Source organism: Oreochromis aureus, linkage group 20 (genome assembly GCF_013358895.1).
Source record: "Oreochromis aureus strain Israel breed Guangdong linkage group 20, ZZ_aureus, whole genome shotgun sequence".
Classification (NCBI taxonomy): Eukaryota; Metazoa; Chordata; class Actinopteri; order Cichliformes; family Cichlidae; genus Oreochromis; species Oreochromis aureus.
In genome coordinates, this window is record NC_052961.1 from 1,391,029 (window position 1) to 1,410,155 (window position 19,127).

At 46.2% G+C, this 19,127-nt stretch overlaps 1 protein-coding gene across 1 annotated transcript in view; it reads left to right on the plus strand.

The window, feature by feature from the left end:
• The window catches only part of dnmt3bb.1 (DNA (cytosine-5-)-methyltransferase 3 beta, duplicate b.1), a 52,061-nt gene that overhangs the window by 17,353 nt on the left and 15,581 nt on the right, over positions 1-19,127 (plus strand). The window contains exons 3-6 of the mRNA XM_031749842.2: positions 16,829-16,979; positions 17,562-17,638; positions 17,725-17,862; positions 18,755-18,898. Coding sequence (XP_031605702.1) covers positions 16,829-16,979; positions 17,562-17,638; positions 17,725-17,862; positions 18,755-18,898 — 510 coding nt within the window. The remainder of the gene's footprint in view (positions 1-16,828; positions 16,980-17,561; positions 17,639-17,724; positions 17,863-18,754; positions 18,899-19,127) is intronic.

Genomic DNA, 19,127 nt, shown 5'->3' on the forward strand with positions numbered 1-19,127 from the left:
GTCGAGCACACATTGATATATTGTGAACCTGGATAGAGGATAGAGTCCCACAGTTCATCCGTAATATGAAAGGTAAGGTCCTCTTCCCATTTAGATTTGATAGCAGCTACTGAAGAGCATTGGAAATTGGAAATTAAACTGTACAAGGCTGATATTATACCCCTTGAGGTTGGTTTGAGCATTAAAAAATCATCTACTGGATTGTATGGAGGTATTTGGGGGAATTCTGCTGTCACACTCTGCACGTAGTGTCTGGCCTGTAAGAAACAAAAAAACTGAGCTGCAGCTATGCCAAATTTGGCGGATAATTGAGAGAAACTTGCAAATTGTCCATCTTCATATAAGTCTGCAAAGGATTTTAGGCCCTTTCTATGCCAGATATGAAAAGCATTATCTGCCATTGAGGGAGCGAATAGGTGATTTGCTGCAACTGGGCTTTGAAGTGAGAAAGCCCGGAGACCCAGACTCTTCCTAAACTGAGACCAGATTCTAAGAGACTGCTGGACAACTCTATTGTTACTGAGTAGAGGCAATGCCAAAGGGAGTGATGAACCTAAAGTCGCAGGTAGAGAAATTTTCCCACTCGAATATGACTCCATGGCAACCCAAACTGGTGGTGACGGTTCGAGATGGTAGTGTCTCCAATACAACAAACACCTGATATTGGCGGCCCAGTAATAGTACTGGAAATTAGGGAGGCCTAAACCTCCAACCAACTTGGGCCTTTGAAGAATAGATTTCTTCAATTTGGGAGGTTTACCACTCCAAATAAACGAAGTGATTAGTGAGTCTAGAGATTTAAAAAAGGATTTTGGAATCAGGATTGGGAGGCATTGAAAAACATATAAGAATTTTGGAAGTAGCATCATTTTCACTGAGTTAATCCTACCTATTAAAGACAAGGATAATGGGGACCATCTGGACAGCATGTGCTTGCACTGTTCCAGCAGGGGGAGGCGATTCTTCTTAAACAAACAATTAAATTGCTTTGTGACACATATCCCAAGGTAATCAAAGTGATCTGTGACTATTTTAAAGGGAACATTTGCCAAGTCCAGATTTCGAGCCCTCTCGTTAATCAAAAACAGTTCACTCTTGTTAATATTAATTTTGTATCCAGAGAGCTGACTAAAACCATTCACTGTATTAAGTACAGCGGGTAAGGAGGTAAGCGGGTTGGAAAGAAATAAGAGAAGGTCATCAGCATACAGTGAAACTCTATGCTCAATCCCCCCCCTCCATATGCCTTTTATGTCCCCACTACCACGGACTGCAATTGCTAATGGCTCAACTGCAAGGGCAAAAAGCAATGGGCTTAAAGGACAGCCCTGTCTCGTTCCGCGGCGGAGCCTAAAATGGTCAGAGTAGCGACAGTCAGTTACAACTGAAGCCGTGGGGCTTGCGTAAAGAAGTTTGATCCATGAGCAAAATAAGGGGCCCATTCCAAACCTTTCTAAAGTAAAAAACAAATATTCCCACTCCACCCTATCAAATGTTTTTTCTGCATCCATAGCAATAAGGCATTCAGGCACAGCATGGCTGGGGGCATAGATAATATTAAAAAGTCGCCGTATGTTAAAGAAGGCGTGCGATTTTTATAAAGCCAGTTTGGTCAGGAGAGATTATAGCAGGAAGAATTTTTTCCAGCCTGTGCGCCAGTAGCTTAGACAGAATTTTAACATCCGTGTTTAACAGAGATATAGGCCTATAAGAAGCACAGTCAGTCGAGTCCTTGCCCTTCGTAAGTAACACTGTGATACAGGCCTGGTAGCATGATGAAGGAAGTGCCCCAGAGTCTAGTGACTCTGTAAAAACTTCACAAAGGAAGGGAGCCAAATCGTCCGAGAATTTTTTATAAAAGTCTGTAGAAAATCCATCAGGACCTGGAGATTTCCCAGATTGCACAGATGCTATTGCCGCCTGAATTTCCGCCTTTGAGATAGGGGCTTCCAGAGTCTGTCTGAGCTCTGGGGAGAGCGAGGGCATCTCAATGGAGTCAAAGAAACCATGTAAATCTTTTACATTAACAGTAGACTCTGATGTATATAACTTGTCATTAATGACATTAAAAATGTCATTAATCGCCTCCTGATCCCTAGTCACCACTCCATTGTCCGCCTTCACGCCAGTTATGATTTGGTTAGCCCTAATACCACGCAGTTGGGTGGCCAAAAGCTTACCGGTCTTTCCACCATGTTCGTAAAAATCGCTCTTGTTCCTAATCAGACATCCTTCCACTTGTCGAGTGGAAAGTAGATTGAGTTTGGTTTGTAAGCTTAAGCGTTTTTATATAGCCGGTGATGGTGACTGAGCATACTGCCTGTCGATGTTTAAAATCTGGTCTGAAATAAGCCTCTGTTCCCGCTTTTAAATGCTGCCACTGAGATGATTTCTCCTCTCAGAAATGCCTTCAGAGCCTCCCACACCGTCCTGTTTGGCATACCAGGTGTTCTATTCTCGTTAAGAAAAATTTTAACTTTAGAAGAGATGTTAGAAACAAATTGTTCATCCGTGAGCAGCAATGGATCCAATCTCCTGAGCTTTCTCACAGAGTCGCAGCCCTGAAAAGCTATTTTGAGCACAAGGGAGGGGCATGATCAGAGACAGTAATACTTTCATAGCTGCAGGATCTTATACTATTAATTAGCAAATTGTCAATAAAAAAATAATCTATTCTAGTGTAGGTGTGGTGTACATGTGAGAAGAAAGAATAATCTCTACCAGTAGGGAACAAAAACCGCTAGGGATCGGTGAGACTATGATCTTCAAGAAAAGGCTTGACATAAGTTGCAGATTTATTAAGAGTAGCAGGTTTGGGGGATGAACGATCTAAAACCGCATCCAAATAAAGATTAAAATCGCCCCCAAGAATCAAAGAGTGAGTATTTAAGTCTGGGAGGTGTGAAAACAGGCATTGAAAAAATTGCACATCATGAAAATTGGGTGCATAAAGATTGGCCAAAGTCACAGACCTGTCGCAGAGTTTGCCAGACACTATTATAAACCGTCCGTTTTTGTCTGACACAACAGTAGATGGAACAAATGGGATGTTCCGATCGATAAGAATAGCTGTACCCCTAGCCTTTGCTTTAAAATTAGAGTGAAACATCTGTCCTGACCAACATTTCGCCAAGCGTGAGTGATCTGAATCCTGCAAGTGAGTCTCTTGCAAAAAAACTACCCCGGGCTTAAATTGCTTCAGGCGTGATAAGACTCTCTTTCGCTTTATTGGGTGGTTCAACCCCCTCACATTCCAGCTAACAAAGGTAAGATTACCACTCATCAAGTGAGTCCCACATTTTTATGTGCAGAGTTGCCCAAGGAGGGTAGGGAGAGGACGAAAACAACAACAAAAAACATGACAACCAACCCCACCCCAGAAAGAAAATGCAATACAATAACATATCACTGTGTAAAAAAAATCTAAAACAATACCACCCAGCAATATCACCCCAGCAGGTTGCATTAAAAAGCAACCGCGTAAGCCCCTGCTTCCTTCCCATATTAATCAAGAACTCCCCGTACCACCAGCATCATACCTGCACCCTTGAACATTAGCCCCTAAACTCGAGCCAGGGTCTCAGTTTTCAGGACACGAAGAAGAGAAAGAAGAAAAAACAAAAACAAATCAGCCAAACAACGAACCAGTTTTACCCTAAAATGAACAGCAAAGAACATCTTGCTATGCCAACAGTGCGGCTGTATAATGTCACTCACAACGAGGACGCCACTTAGGCTAGTCCGACCCGTTATAGTTGTAAATTAGGGTGAGTGCTCTAACCGGCTACAGTGTCCAACTCAGGATGGAGAGCTTTGGTTTTCTTCCATGGTTTGAATGAAGCGAGAGGCCTCCTCAACTGACTCCAATCGCCGGATTTTCCCATCTGTAAGAGCAGTGTTGGGTAAATTACTTTAAATTAGTAACTTAGTTACATTACTAGTTACTTCTCTAAAAAAGTAACTCAGTTACTTCAAGTTACTCGTTACTTTCAGAGTAACTAGTTACTAGGGAAAGTAACTTTGGTTTTACTCAGAATTCTCTTGTTAATGTGTTGCTTCCGTAACTGGATACCCAGCCAGACTGCCAGTCTTCTAGCTTGCTTACTTGCCACAAGTGCACTGTGCCACCTACCAATAGAAAGGAAAAAATAATGTGCACATTTCCACGAGAGAAATTCCACGCCTGGACCGTCGTTGACCGCCGCCATGATTCTAGCCTGCTTTTTACATCCAACACAAAAACTGCAGTCGTTGTGCTTTTGATTGTACTCAGAACTTGGAAATTCTGCCTTCTGAATAGGAAGATGTAGGTAACACCAGACTGCAGATGAGCTGCATACAGAGCTGGACTGGGACAAAAAAAAAATCGTCCCGGCATTTTGACTAGAGACCGCCCACCATTATAGGAAAAATCATAAAGCCTTTGAATGAAAATAAACACTGTTGTGACAGTGATGTACACTGTTCTGATGGTATATATGTATCAGTCTATCAATTGTTTGTTGTAAGACTCAGATAATTATTTTTTTTAAAAGCGAGACATTTTAAATGAGAATAATAAAGAAAAGTATTTCCTTGTGCCCCCTTTCCCTGTTAATGCCCTACCTGCCCCCTGGCATCACTTTGCTAGACCCGCCCCTGCACAGTTACCAGCTGTCAGCTACGTAGAAAAGGATCCTGGTGTTATTTGTCTCTCAGAAACAGCTCATAACTTCCTTCAACTCATCCATGTCACCTAAAAGGTAAACCTGTTTCTCCATCACCTGTTCAGCTCTGATGATTCAGTAAGGACATCTCCTGGTTTCATCTGCATGTTTCCCTCTCACCAGATAACCAAACCTGATATCATGACCAGCAGCTTTACAGCTGTGGCTCCAACAAACATCAGCTGATACTAGAAATTAATATTAAATAAATTCTAACAACAGCTGATCAAGCTTAAATGTGATGCTGTTGTTTAACGCCACATCCGCTGGTTTCCTCTTTCTGGCGCAAAGTGGGCGATAAACAAACAAGAGAGAAAAGCCGATCAGCTGATCATTGATCAGTTTCGTGATTGAAGTAGAAACAGGAGAGAATGAGAGAAGAAGAGGCAGCTGTGCAGCTTCAGCTTTGTGTCTTTTTCATTGTAGCTGAAGTCCGGGACAAACTGTGTTCCTTTTCACCTCAGTACGAAACGCGTAATATTTTCTCTGAATACCAGACGATTCTGTTTTTTAGGGCACGGTTGGAAACTCTAATAATTAACCGTATGAACAAAATAAAGTTCAACATCAGTAACATAGCACCCACCCAGCTGTATAGAAACTCCGTCATGCTAGCTAGCACGCAGTACGAAAATGTCAGCATACCGAAAATAAACTCCACCTAAACTTGGTTTATATCTGACCCAGATAGACTGCAGGTCATAACTTCTTACCTGAAGTTCAGTTCACCTGACGGACCGGCGGCCGCCGGGTCTCTCCTCTTGCCTCCCTTTTCCTTCATCCACCTGCTGGCCTCCACCACTTGCTAATGTTACTGAATCTGTGGAAGCTCCGATAGCCACCACACGAAGTAACGAGTAACGAGCCTATCTAAATCCCAGTAACGAGTAACGCGTTCCTGGTTTTGGCATAATAACTAGTTACCGTGCTCGTTACCACAATAATAACGTAGTTACTGTAACGCGTTACTTAATAACGCGTTAGTCCCAACACTGTGTAAGAGTAATGTGGAGCCTGGCGGGGAAGAGGAGGGAAGGACGGAGGCCTCTCCGGTATAACTCAGCCATAACATCCTTATACTGGGCTCGCTGCTTCTGGACGTCGGCGTTGTAATCCTCATAAAACTGGAGTTTATTTCCGCAGTACTCCAACGTCCCTCGGCGTCTCCGTGCTTCACTCATCAGCAGCTCCTTAATCTGGAAGCGGTGGAAGCGGATAATGACTGAGCGCGGCCTCCCATCAGGGCCTGGTTTGGGCATAAGGCTACGGTGGGCTCTGTCAAGCTCCGGGGGGATGGAAAAGTTTGTGCACCGAAGACCTCCACCAGCAGCCGGGAAAAGAACTCAGTTGGCCGTGGACCCGGCTCCACCGATTCTGGCAAACCCACCAGACGGATGTTCTGCCTTCTGCTTCTACTCTCCAGGTCGGAAAGTTTAGTTTTGAAAAGTTTGTTTTCCTCCTGTAGCGAATCATACTTAGCTTCGAGCGCTGCCAAACGCTGAACAACATCCACTGCGTTTGCTTCAAGCTCACCAATACGTAGTTCTTGATTTGCAACTTCCGATTGAATCTTGTCCAGCTTACCGTTAATTACATCCGATGTAGCCTTAAAATCTGCGGCTATGGCTGTTCTGTGCTGTTTGTGCTGGTTCAGGGCTGCACCAGCATCCTCTGCTGCGCCAGTGCTAGCACAACTCTCGGCAGTAAGGTTTTTCTCGGTTTGTCTCCTTCCCTTGGACATCCTTTCAATGTGACACTCATAAATGACCCAAAAAGTTCGTGTCTAACAGCAAAATGGGGCTCAGAAAGTAAAATTTTTAAAAAGTTAGGCAGGTGCTAGTGGCCGACACACCTTACTCCATTGCCGGAAAACGGAAGTCCCAGCACCTTCAAGTCTGAGAAGTCTGAGGTCATGGTCCTCGATGGGAAAAGGTCGGTGCGGCCGCAGTGATGTGGGCGCTGCACCGCTCCGTCGTGGTGAAGAGAGAGCTGAGCGTAAAAGTGACACTCTCAATTTACTAGTCGGTCTACATCCCTACCCTCACCTATGGCCACGAGCTGTGGGTAGTGACCAAAAGAACGAGATCGCGGATACAAGCGGCAGAAATGAGCTTCCTCCGAAGGGTGGCTGGCCTCTCCCTTAGAGATAGGGTGAGAAGAGGCCATCCGAGAGGAGTGCAGAGTAGAGCCGCTGCTCCTCCACATCAAAAGGAGCCAGCTGAGGTGTTCTGGGCATGTCCCACCAGGAGGAGGCCCCGGAGCAGACCCTGGAGGGATTATATCTCTCGGCTGGCCTGGGAACGCCTTCGTGTTCCCCCGGACAAGCTGGAGGAGGTGGCTGGGGAGAGGGAGGTCTGGGCTTCTCTGCTGAGGCTGCTGCCCCCGCGACCCGGCCCGAATAAGTGGATGGATGTTTATCTTTTGTCAGTAATGAAGGCGAGAGCTGCTCAGTCCTGCAGGTTCCCTGAGGAAGCATGTTTCTTGTTATAGGTACCAGCAGCAGAAGCTTCATTTACTCCAGCTGCTGGGTCAGAGTGTGTATAACCACATAAGCGTGCAGCCAAATGTTATTACAATGAGTCTCTAAGTCAGACTGTGACACCATAGCGTCGTCATTTATGTTTCAATATGTTTGTCAGCGATGGAGGAGCTCTGTGTGAGAGCCAGGGCCACGTCACGTCCAGCTGTGCTGCAGGAACTCAGACTCCAGCTGTGGTGTTTCATCCAGCTGTTAAATTCATGGTGGGCTGGAGCAGAGACTCCCCGGTCTTGTTATCAGATACAGAGCTCCTGTGGAGCGTGTAGTCTTCATGCAGCTGAAACATCTGCAGAGGCTCATGAAACAGCTGCTCCTCCCTCGTCTGTGCTCCACTCTGACTTCATGGCAGCTGCAGGTGGCTGGATGACTCCATGTCAGCTCACACACCGCAGTATATTCGTACAGTTTAATCCTCCCATGCTGTGACTGAAATATTCACACTATGTAAACTAAATCATAGAAACATTAAAGGTTAAAGTTCAGATAAAGAACTGCTTCAGCTCTCACTTCCAGAAATCTGCTGGTGAAGGTTTGAAAAGATGGACTAGATTAAAGTGAGGTGGTCTCTGCATCAACGCCAACTCCTCGTGCAGCTTCTGTTCATAGACCGCTCCCCCGACCGCTGCCCTGACGCCTGGCAGGTAGCTGTCCACACGTTCAGTGCCAGTGCACAGGCTGCCTGTGGGGAGGAGTGTCCTCCTGGTCGCTCCAGGCCCGAATCATTCCCCTGAAAAGTTCTGTTTGGTCTGTGAGTGGTAGCTGCAGACCCAGCTGCCATCAGCAGCAGTGCCGGGCGAGGTGGAGTCCACCTACTGCAGGGTGGAGTAGCTGAACTTTATGATGTTCTAATTAAAATCTCAGAAATGTCAGAGTTCTTGTTTTCGTGTCACTGCGAGCCTGGCTGCCGTCTGTGGAGTTTCACATGCATGTGATTGTGCTGCTGGTATTACCTGTTGTAACGCAGTAAAGGGCGCCTGACTGCAGCCTGATGGGTAATAATCAGAAGGAGGGTCGACTAAAGAGCCCGAGTGTGTCAATAAAACACAATCAACAGAAATAGAGCTCAAATATATATATTATGTATGTTGTGGTGATGTGGACTTTATAGACAGATATACAAACAAATATGTACATATACAGGGCTCTAGACTAACTTGTTGCCACGGTTGCACTGGTGCGCCTAACTTTTTTTCTTAGGCGCACCCAAATGTTTTCAACCGCAGCGCTTAACACCGCAGTTTTACATCTGCACTTTTTCGATTTGAAATTTGCTGTCCATACAGACACTATTGATTAGTAAATGATTAACTAACAATCTGTCAACACAACGTTCGTTATTTGGAGCACATTTCTACAAGAAAGATAAGTTACTGAAAAAGTGCTTGTGCTTAAAGTGTGTTGGCACTCTTTGGTAATATTGTAGAAAATGTTAAACTTAATCATCATCTCGGCTCCTCTGACGACCTGTTTGCTGCTGCCTGCTGCTGAAAGGCAGTGGGGAGAGGGGACACGTGGGCAGTGCATTTATCGCAGCATATAATGTGTTTTCTGGATACACTGCTGTTTTTTCAGCGTTCAGAGATTGATGGGACCGTGTCAGAGCTGCCTATGAATTTCAGACGGATCAGCCTTAACTTAACTTAAAAAGTTATCAATGAACCTTGTGAGACTTCATCAGAGATGTGAGCATCACAGCAGATGTCTTTGTGTCAAAGTTACTGAACAGAACATGAAGGAGATTTTCCTGGCCTGGATTTTTATAGCAGATAACTTTAAAAATATTCTGTAGTTTTGCATAATTTCAAAAAGTTTAAATTTCTTCAGTATTGAACAGGAGAAATGAGGCTTTCTCATCCGAGGTCATTTAAGTAAAGTAAAAAAAAAGACAGCGCTGTAAACAACAGTAGACTGGTGGGTAATAAGCGAATGAATAATGCAGAAAACAGAGATTTGAGACAGGAAACTGTTCTTGAGAGAGAGAGCTGTGCATGAAGTGTGATTTTATCGTGGTGGAAGCAAAACAGCAAAAGTCAGAGGGAATTCATGACGACATTTAGTTTGGATCTTCTTTTGCTGCTGGTTCAGTGAATTTTGGTTGGAGAGAGACGAAACCTGCAGCTCAGAATCGAGCGCAAAAAAGACGTAAACACAGCGCGGACGCGACGCATCCGACGGCGTGACCGTGTACGGGCCGTCGGGTGAGAAAGCCGAGAAAGAGAAAGCTGATTCTGATGCGTCGGTCCGCTCTGCGTTTACGTGGAGTCCGTTTCCTGCTCTCATTTACTGTTTGGTGGTTGTTCAAATAGTTTTGTGAGCTTTAAGCTGAGATTCTGGCGTTTCTGGTTTCAGGATTTACTGAATCGATATCGCTTTTTTCAAGCTACTCACCTCTCTCTATCCACCTGCACTTTAAAAACGTACACACGGACTACAGGAATATCTGGACCACGGCCAATCAGAGAGGTCCCGCCCCTGACTATCTCTGATTGGCATAATGTGTGTCAGTTGTTGACCACACGGACACTTTCAGAGTTGCAGAGAATTTTATTTTTTTTAGTCGAACAGGTCGTCGCCTTGGTGTGACCAAGGATTTTTTTAGTCGCACCATTGAAAAATTTGGTCTCATTTGCAACCAAATTGGTCGCAATCTAGAGCCCTGATATATTTTATAAACCACACAAAACAACTCATTTGGTCCCAAAAGGAAGTGGGACAAGGTTCAGTTCAGTTCAGCTGACCTGTAATAGGCCACGTTCCAACAGGTATATACTTGAAGTCCATTTACAGATTCATTGGTGCTACTGCAATGCAGCGATGCAGCGGTGGTCGCAGGAAGACACGCCCCCCGACCTAAACAAGGTCAAAAACATAAATTAGCATTCACAATAAATTGGAACAGCTTTCTACTGCCATCACAAATATATAAATCCATAAATAAGTCAAATAATTAATGCTATATTTGCCTATAACAATAAAATGAAGATCTATATTTATATATCTTATAATAAATTTCATTCCAAATAATATTAAAGACAATTATACTTATGGGTCCCATCAAAGTAAAGTAAATTAGCAATCAAGCTAATAAACATTATCCAAGGTTAATCAAATACATACAAAACAAGTGTAATTGTACGTGTTGCACAACAAGTTCAATAATCTCAAAGCAATAAGTCAGAAGTCCCATCGGCTGTGTTGGCGTTTAATCAGAAAAGTAACAAAAAACTTGCAAAATGGACAAAACTACAAAAATCAAATCGCTCACTCGACTCTGGAAGTGATCGTTTAACATTCGGCCATCGTGAAAAAACAAAACAACAATATTCAGTAAACTTAAGCTTATTGACTAGCGTTAGCTTACCGGCGCTCTGACTGTGCGACGGCGGCATTTTCATTAATGATAACAAAACAAACAAAGTAACCGACTCAGCGTTTAGTGGGTCGAGTGAGGGCACAAGGTGGAGTAAATCGGCCGGGTTATTTGACAGTGTCAGGTGGTGTGGTCCCAGTAATCAGTCAAACACCACAGAGACAGCAGCAGCGATGAAGCCGGGGAAAATTTATCCCCGCCACAATAAATGGATTTCCGGAAGTGGGGTCGGACATTGCCTTGGTTGCACTGTCACACTGTCGTGATTTTTATCGTGGCTTCTGCGAGACCAGCTCTGGGGAATAAATGCATCCACAAACCAACAGAGAATGCGTCGTCGTGACCTCGGTGAGCGCATGTTTCAGCAGCTGAAACGATTCATCGTGTTTCACTTTTCCTGCCTCGTTTAGCCGTCTCAGCAGTTTCTGCTCCAAACCACACTGAGCACACACTTTCTCACAAGTTCACAGAGTTCATTTGTTATAGTGGAAACTTACACACACACACACACACACACACACACTGTTTTACGAGCATTAACAATCACAAACAGATGCAGATATGCGTTGTGGTCATTTGGATTAAAAACTCTGCACAGTCTGAATTTTCCATCTGTTTCACAGCTGCTCCTCCCCTCCCTCCTCTTCCTCCTCTTCCTCCCCTTTGCCGCTTGTTTTCTTCCTCTGACTCTAAATTGTCATTAAGAGCTTTCTGCTGCTGCTTCGCGTCTCCGTCGGTCTGTAATAATTCCTTGCACTCTGATGTTGGTCGTAATCACTGGCAGCTTCGGCCTGCATTAGCTTAAATCCAGCTTTGTCGAATGAACCCAGGCTAACGGTGCAAAAACAGCAGCAGCACGCTCACCGTGTCACTAAATCATTACTAGAACAAGTACCAAAGTTCTTTATTTAAATATTTAAAATATTTGGCTAGCTCCACCTAGCAGACAGCTAGCAGCTATGGCTGCTTCTATTGTGGGATAGACTCACACACGCACACACACACACACACACACACACACACACACACACACACATATTTACACTTGCTCACATGCATAAATCCATCTAGGTGTTACATTAATATCTGAGCATCTTTTGTAGTCAGTCTTGCTGTAAAGTGGGCGGGCAGAGCGGGGATTAAGGTGGAATCAGTCCTCTTAGTGGGATGCTGGAGTTCAAGTTCAGGCAGAGCAGGGAGGTTGCTACACAAACTCACGTGGCCGGCTTTTCTGAAGCGATGCCGAGAGAAGGAGCAATGAAACCAATGGACAGTGTGCGCACTGCTGGAAGCACACTGTGTCTGAGGAGGATGTCAGGGAGGTACTTCAGGAGAGACACCAGGACGCACCAAAGCTACTGGTCCGGACGGGATTCCCGATCCTCAAGTCATGCGCCGCTCAGCTGGCTGGAGTGTTTACTCTGTATATTTTATATTTTATATATCTTATTTTATTGACTCTATTTGAACTATCTTCATATGCTGGTTCCCACCTTCCTCTCTCTGTCTGTAGTCCCAGCCTGCTTCAAAATGGCCACCATCGTCCCTGTACCCAAATCCTCCACCATCTCATCATTGAACGACTGGCGACCTGTAGCCCTGACCCCCATCGTGAGCAAATGCTTCGAGAAGCTGGTCAGGGACATCTGCTCTGCACTCACTACCCGACTCACTGGACCTCTACAGTTCGCATACCGCCACAACAGGTCCACTGATGATGCCATAGCCCTGACACTCCATGCTGCCCTGTCACACCTGGAGAAGAGACACGTATGTGAGAATGCTGTTTGTAGATTACAGCTCAGCATTCAACACCATCGTTCCTCGAAGCTGGACAGGAAACTGCAGGATCTAGGACTGAGCAGCTCCCTCTGCAGCTGGATCCTTAACTTCCTGTCTGACAGACGCCAAGTGGTCAGACTGGGCAGCACCACTCATCCCCATCACGCACTACGACTGCACGGCCACTAACAACTCCAACATCATTGTGAAGTTTATGGACGACACTACAGTGGTGGGTCTTATCACCAACGGCCAACAGCAGGAGGAGGTCAGACCCACTGGTGTCAAGACAACCATTCACCCTCAACTTTCAAAGGAGCTGGCTGTGTTGAGTCAGATGTTGACTTCAGCTGCTGCTGAACATGCGGGCATGCCCGGCAGAGTAAACAGGCTCCGGGTTAGTTCTTTGTTATTGCAGTCTCTGCACCGTGTCTTATGCTCACACAGAACATGTGTTTGTAACCATGTGCTCAGTCCTCATTGGAAACAGACAAAGACACTTTCAAATCAGCATGCTCAGCAGGTGATTGGATGAACCAGCTGGATATGTGCGACAGTTCATCGTGCTCGACCGGTCAGCTGGTGTCTCTCACCAAAGCTGGGCATCAGTGCTGTTCTGGAAGTCTCGATCCTCTCACTGTGGAATCAAATATTTGGTCATTCATAACGCACGTGGCTAATGCTGGATTACATGAACCGGTGGTTTCCAAACCATGTGCCAAAGCAGACTGGAGTGCACGGGACAAGTCCAGGTGTGCCTTGGAATGAAAACTATAGTCATCTGCTGTCATGGATCCAACGCGCTTCAAAGGAGTGCTGGTCCTGGACCAGAGACTCCAAGATCCTTAACTGAGTGTGTGAAAGTGTCTGAGATAACGATTAGAACAATTACAGGAGTCGTGCAAAGCGCAGATGCTGTAAATGGGCCGTCGCGTGTGCCTTGGATTGAAAGGAAAAGAAAGCGATGGTGTGCCAGGTGATGCAGATTAACAGTAACGGGTGCGAGTCCTTGTTTTCTAAAGTACGCCGTCCTGTCCGGCAGTTTTAACAAGCCACCATTGCTTTCTTTATATCTGCTTAAAAATAGGTGCAGTGATTTATTGAAACGTGTGACCACATCCTTCTGACGAGCTTCAGCCTCAGTATTTGTTTAGCCACCTGAGAACGAGTGAAAACACAGAAGAAGAAAGACCTTCAGAGACCTGCTGCTCAGCGCCGTTAAACCTGTCCTGACCTGCCCTCTGTTCCTCCTGGGCAGTTTGAAACCCGCTAATAGGAACTTAAAATATATAATAAAAATCTCAAACATGTAGAATGTGTCAGGAAGAAGGAGACCCGGAGGACGGATTTAGTTTGTCTTTAAATGTATCTGCAGCTGTAAACGATCCTGATCTCACAGAAACTGTTTGCTGCTGTGAATTTGTCCTGTTAGTCGTTCATACAACCAGTGTGTGTATGTGGGTCGGACCAGCCAGGGATCAAACCACCAACCAGTACAGCGTCGCTATGACTACACCCGCTGTAACAGTCGCAGTTGTGTGGTGTCTCTTTAAGACAAGCTAACTTAATGGTTAGTGATGTCACAAGTGTGCGCCGCTGCTCACACGTGGACGCGTACCTCAGAGTAACGTGACGGGTTGTATGAACGCTGTATGATGAGAGCAGCGTTCAACGCGGCGCTTATCCACCTGTCAGTGAGGCGGTTCTCACAGCCCCAGGTGGAGGCGCGTGTCGGAGTGTTGCTCGTGAACAGCTGTACCTGAAACACAGCTGTGGCCTGAAGCTAAACACGGTGGGTGGAGTCTCCCAGATCAAAGATTAAAACTGTGTAAAAGGCAGCGAGTCGTTGGGCTGTAGTTACACAACATCCTCGTGTCTGACGGCAACAAAGAAAACTGCTGACATGTCAGTGTTAGGGGTCTGTTTAACACTGCAGACCCACAAGACCACACACACACACACACACACACACACACACACAGATTGTAGTACATGGACAGGTGGTTGTGCAGTAGGCGGTAGCGCAGTAAGCTAACATGTTGGATGGTGGAGACGATGAATGACCCACTTGGAACGGCACCAAACGTCTGCGGCAGTCAGGAGCTTAGAGGCCTGAACAAGTCCTGACTGCACCACGTTGGCTGCCCGCTCTCAGCTCAGTGTCAGGCGTGTTAATCGTTTGTCATCATGTCCCGTGACACTTTGACAGCAGCCGTCACAGCGGTGAGGCCAGAGGCTCCGGCGAGCGTTTGCCAGGATCCTGAATATGACCTGAGACTTCGGGAATGTGGAGCGTTGGTGTCGGCACATCAAACACGCCGTCGTTATGCAGAGCCCTGTGTGGGCTGCAGGGTCAGGGCAGCGTATGTGTGCGCTCTCATCACAAACGTGACTGGGGAATCTGGGGGAGATGGAAAACTTGCTTACTGGAACACTGCAAACCAGCACGGTGCTGTGCAGAAGTCCTGAGCCAGCCCTCGTTTCATTACAAGGAGCCAGACTTTCTTCTTACTTCTTAAAGCAGAGCTTTGAAGGTTCATTAAAAGTTCCCAGAGTTTCTCAAGGTCTTACAAAACGTTTGATTTGGACATTGGCTGCTTTTTCACTCAGTTTCAGTCTTCGTGCCGGAGGAACCAGTGTGTGTCTGCACATAACAAAGAACGTTTTTAAACACGTCTGTTCCTGTTTCATTAGTTGAGTCTGTGAAAAATTTCACAGTTTGGTATTTTTAGACCAACAGGGTGATTCCCAAAGAGCATTTACTGGGAAATCTGGGATATCTCTGTGTGCAGCATGTCCTTAAAAACGTGAGAAGAAGACGTGTGAGGCCCAAAAACTAAGAAGTGACATCGGAGAGCTGATCAGCTGATCATCTGCTGGTCAGCGGCGCTCCCGTCGGTTTTAGGTCAAAGTTTTAGGTCAAATTACCATAAAAATTCCAAATCTCAGCTAATAACACAGAAAACAGTGAAAAACTGAGTAAAAGTGAAATGTGAAATAAAATGTCTGTTTTCTGTAGAGCTCCATCACCCTCACTCTCTCTCATCCATCCTTCGTCCTCGTGCTGGGACGCAGGCCTGGGATTACCGTAATGACCCTAATATCACTAAAAGAGTCGCTGCTTTCAGGAACCGTGGGAATGTTTTCAGTTGATTAAATGGTTGAGGAGTGACAGAAGTTACAGATGTTTGAAAACACCTGCTGAGGCCGGAGACAGGTGCAGCTTCACGGGGAGGCTGAGGTGTGAAAATGACACCAGAGCAGGGCTGATGGAGTGATGGCGTCTCTGTTAGGGATGGGTATTGATAAGATTTTCACGATTATCGATTCTTTATCGATTCTTTTTAAAAAAGGAGAACACTAAGGTCGATTAGCTTAGAACTTTGTTTTATATCTTCTCTTTGAACAAGATAGAAATTTAGGAGTAACATGGCCTTACAAACCCAACAGTGAGATCTTAAGAGATCCACAGCCTACGGCTCTTCAATGGGGTGTCACAGGGTCCCCGGGGAAAATTGTAAATGTAAAATAATAAAATAAATATTCTTCTGTAGCAATAACAAAGTATAACATAAATTATTCTGTAGCAATTACACAAGAATATCCAGTAATGTCCCTGCCTACAATTAAACACATTCACTTACTGAAAATCGGGGCATCTGCTGTGGCAAATGGGTGCAAGCCTTTGACCACAAACTTAGTCGCTGCTCGGTGACATTCGTCTATCCTGGCCTGAAAGGAGACGCTACCGGTAGACTGCAGCGAGAACTGCCAGCCAGACTCTGTCTGTCTCATCATGGTCACCTAAATGCACAGTAATGGCAGGTTTTGTAATAAGGCAGATCGCGCTAACATAATATGCACTGTTAGCTGATTATTTACCTGCCGCATTAACGGGAGAGGACGTGCAAACGTTACCGCTGCTGCTGGGTTGAGATTCACGAGTCCGGAGCGGAATTAAAAACACGACATTCATTTAAGGTCATCGCGTGTTTTGTGAGCAAATGCTTTTGCATATTCGTAGTGTTTCCTCCTTTAAATGAAATATCTACTTTGCAAGTATTGCAGGTTGCCCTGTTGTCATCCGTTCTCGTAAAGTATAACCAAACTTTTGAGCGTTTCCTGTCAGGTAAATGACGCTCCGCAACGTGGTGACGTCATTCGGGGTGACTGGAATCGATAAGGGAATCGTTTGCAAAAATGGCAAACAATTCCAAGGAATTGAAACAGTGGGAACCGGTTCTCAACAAGAACCAGGTTTTGATACCCATCCCTAGTCTCTGTGGAGCGCCTCTGCGACTCTTCTTCAACGTGTTTTTTTGCGGCATCTACAGAGAACAGTAAATCTGGCCCACAGCGAGCCACGTCCCGCCTCACTCCGAAGCTTTATCTAAGATGATAACACTGTTTGTGATTCTGTTCTGTCTCCAGGCGGCGGTGAACGGGGGCACGCCTCCAGCTGAGGGCCTGTCTGAGAATGACAGCGGTGTGGAACTAACCAATGAGAACAGCCCCCTGACCGCAGCCGAGCCGCCTTCACCCTTCAGCCCCAAACAGAACGGAGACGCTGCCTCGCCTCAGGGTAACTCGTGCCGCTCGTCTTTACACCATCACTTATTTCACGTGAGACCTTTATTTTGAAGGTCCGCTGGCTTCCTGTGTGTTTGTGAACAGAAACTTCACATTAAAAGGGAAACTGTGAATGATTACAGCTGCCAGCGAGCTCACGTGTTTACATTCTTTGTGATTTATGAATGACTTATTTCTCCTCACACTTTCACCTCATGCTGTCAGCATCAGCAGCTGTTGGTGGTGAGGATGAGGATGATGAGCTTTGACTACATTTCTTCAGTTTAAGTTTCTGCTTCAGTTCTTTAAAAGTCACGACAACCTGGCGGCCGTGATGGAGTGATGCAGTGTGTCTGCTTCTTCACTTATTAAACATTTAGTTCATTTTTAATCACTTAACTGAGATTTTTGTTATGTTTTGCTGTGACTGTGTGAAGTTTGTCCCTGCTGCTGAAGCTGTTGAACTACCCAAATCATCACGTTTAAGCTCTTGGCGGCCGTCTGCCCGCCGACACTGTCCCGCGAAAATATTCAGTTTCTCTCGGACCATCTGTCTGACCTTCTGTCCATCTGTTGTCTTCCACTCCCACCACAGACGGTAACCAGTGCTCCAGGGGAAGCAGGAAGAGGAGCAGGAAGAGACGCGAGGACGAGGAAAGCACCTGGGACTTGGTACGACTCTCGCGTAGGAGCTTTCACTGCCCTGTGATTTAGACGAGAGCAGAGGGGACACTGGTCTGGTGTTTGTCTCTTTGCAGGACAAGTCTTCAGGAGCGTCTCAGCTGGGCTTGAGACAGACACCTCGACCCAGAACCATCTTCCAGGCCGGCCTGACACCGCACACACACGGCAAGCCTCGCAGACAGAACCGCAAACAGGAGCACGGCACGTCTCCGGTAAACACTCGCCGAGCCGGGTCACGGGCTGCTCGGGAAGGTGCAGCCATTAGAAACATAAAACTGCACGTTAGTGTCCACGCGGCGGGGACACTAACGGCAGGGAGGGGATCCTCTACCCTTAATAACAATGTAACAACACAGGGATCAGCGAGGCCCAGGCCGAGCGCAGACACACATCCATCCACCTCAGGGTGGGGTAGAGGGGGTCAGCCCAGACCCAGCCAACCCCGGCTGGAAAAAGAGGTGCTTGTTTTTCACCGTGAGCTTTAGGTCACTCTGACCTTTAGCACTCTGACCTTTAGCACTGTGGCGCTGCACAGTATAGCATCAAGCTAGCACAAGTTTAGAAAACTCAAACACACCACATCCTGGTGCATGTTGCCATGGTGACACTCCTAGAGTATTACATGAGTGCTCGTCTGCACTTTAATTACACTCTTCACAAATGAAATGAAATGGATGGATGGAAATGGGTCAAAGGGTCAAAGGTCAGAGTGGTTGCATCCATGAGGCGGTGGTCACACCTCAGCCTCCAGCGAGTGATCTGAGGTTAGCGGCGTTTGCAGACGTCAGCTGATTTATGGTTTAAACCTCCCTGAATACCCCCCCCCCCTTTGAGCCTTCGATGATGTAACAAGTACCGTGTCAGGAATCAGCTGTCAGCGTGGAGTCTGCAGAGTCACTTCTCCTCCTTCATCCTCACTTCTTTCATAAAAGACTTTAAAAAAGAGGCTTTTTAATAATTTCACTTTGTGTTTGTTTGAATATTTGGTCAAAGCGGGATGATGGCTGCCGACTCACTCACAGCTCCAGGATGATTGTTGGTGTCGAGTCTGTGCTTCTCGCAGGTCTTTCTTCCTCTGTCAACCTTCCCTCTCTCTGCCCTCAGTGTGCCGGGAATCCTCGGGCAGCTGCGGTCGGCTCCGGCGGGGTCCCGGAGACCCCTCGGCTGGAGCTCATGGAACAAGACTCCAAAGACTCGGCCCAGAGCACCAGCACCTCGTCCAGCTCTGAAACCAAGCAGGAGTACAGCGTAAGTCGATATCAGTGCAAATCTCCCCGTTTGTGATGATGACAGTGCGTGTGCAGCGGTTCTCATCCTCTGTCTCCAACAAGTTTTAGCTCCTCCCCTTTAAGGCCACTTTCAAGCACAGGGCGTGGGTGACCTTGTAGACAGTTTGAACAGGAGGTGGGCGGGACTTCAGACTGCTCATAATGTTCCATTTCACAGAGTTTTTTCCTGCTGTTGGTACTGTATGATG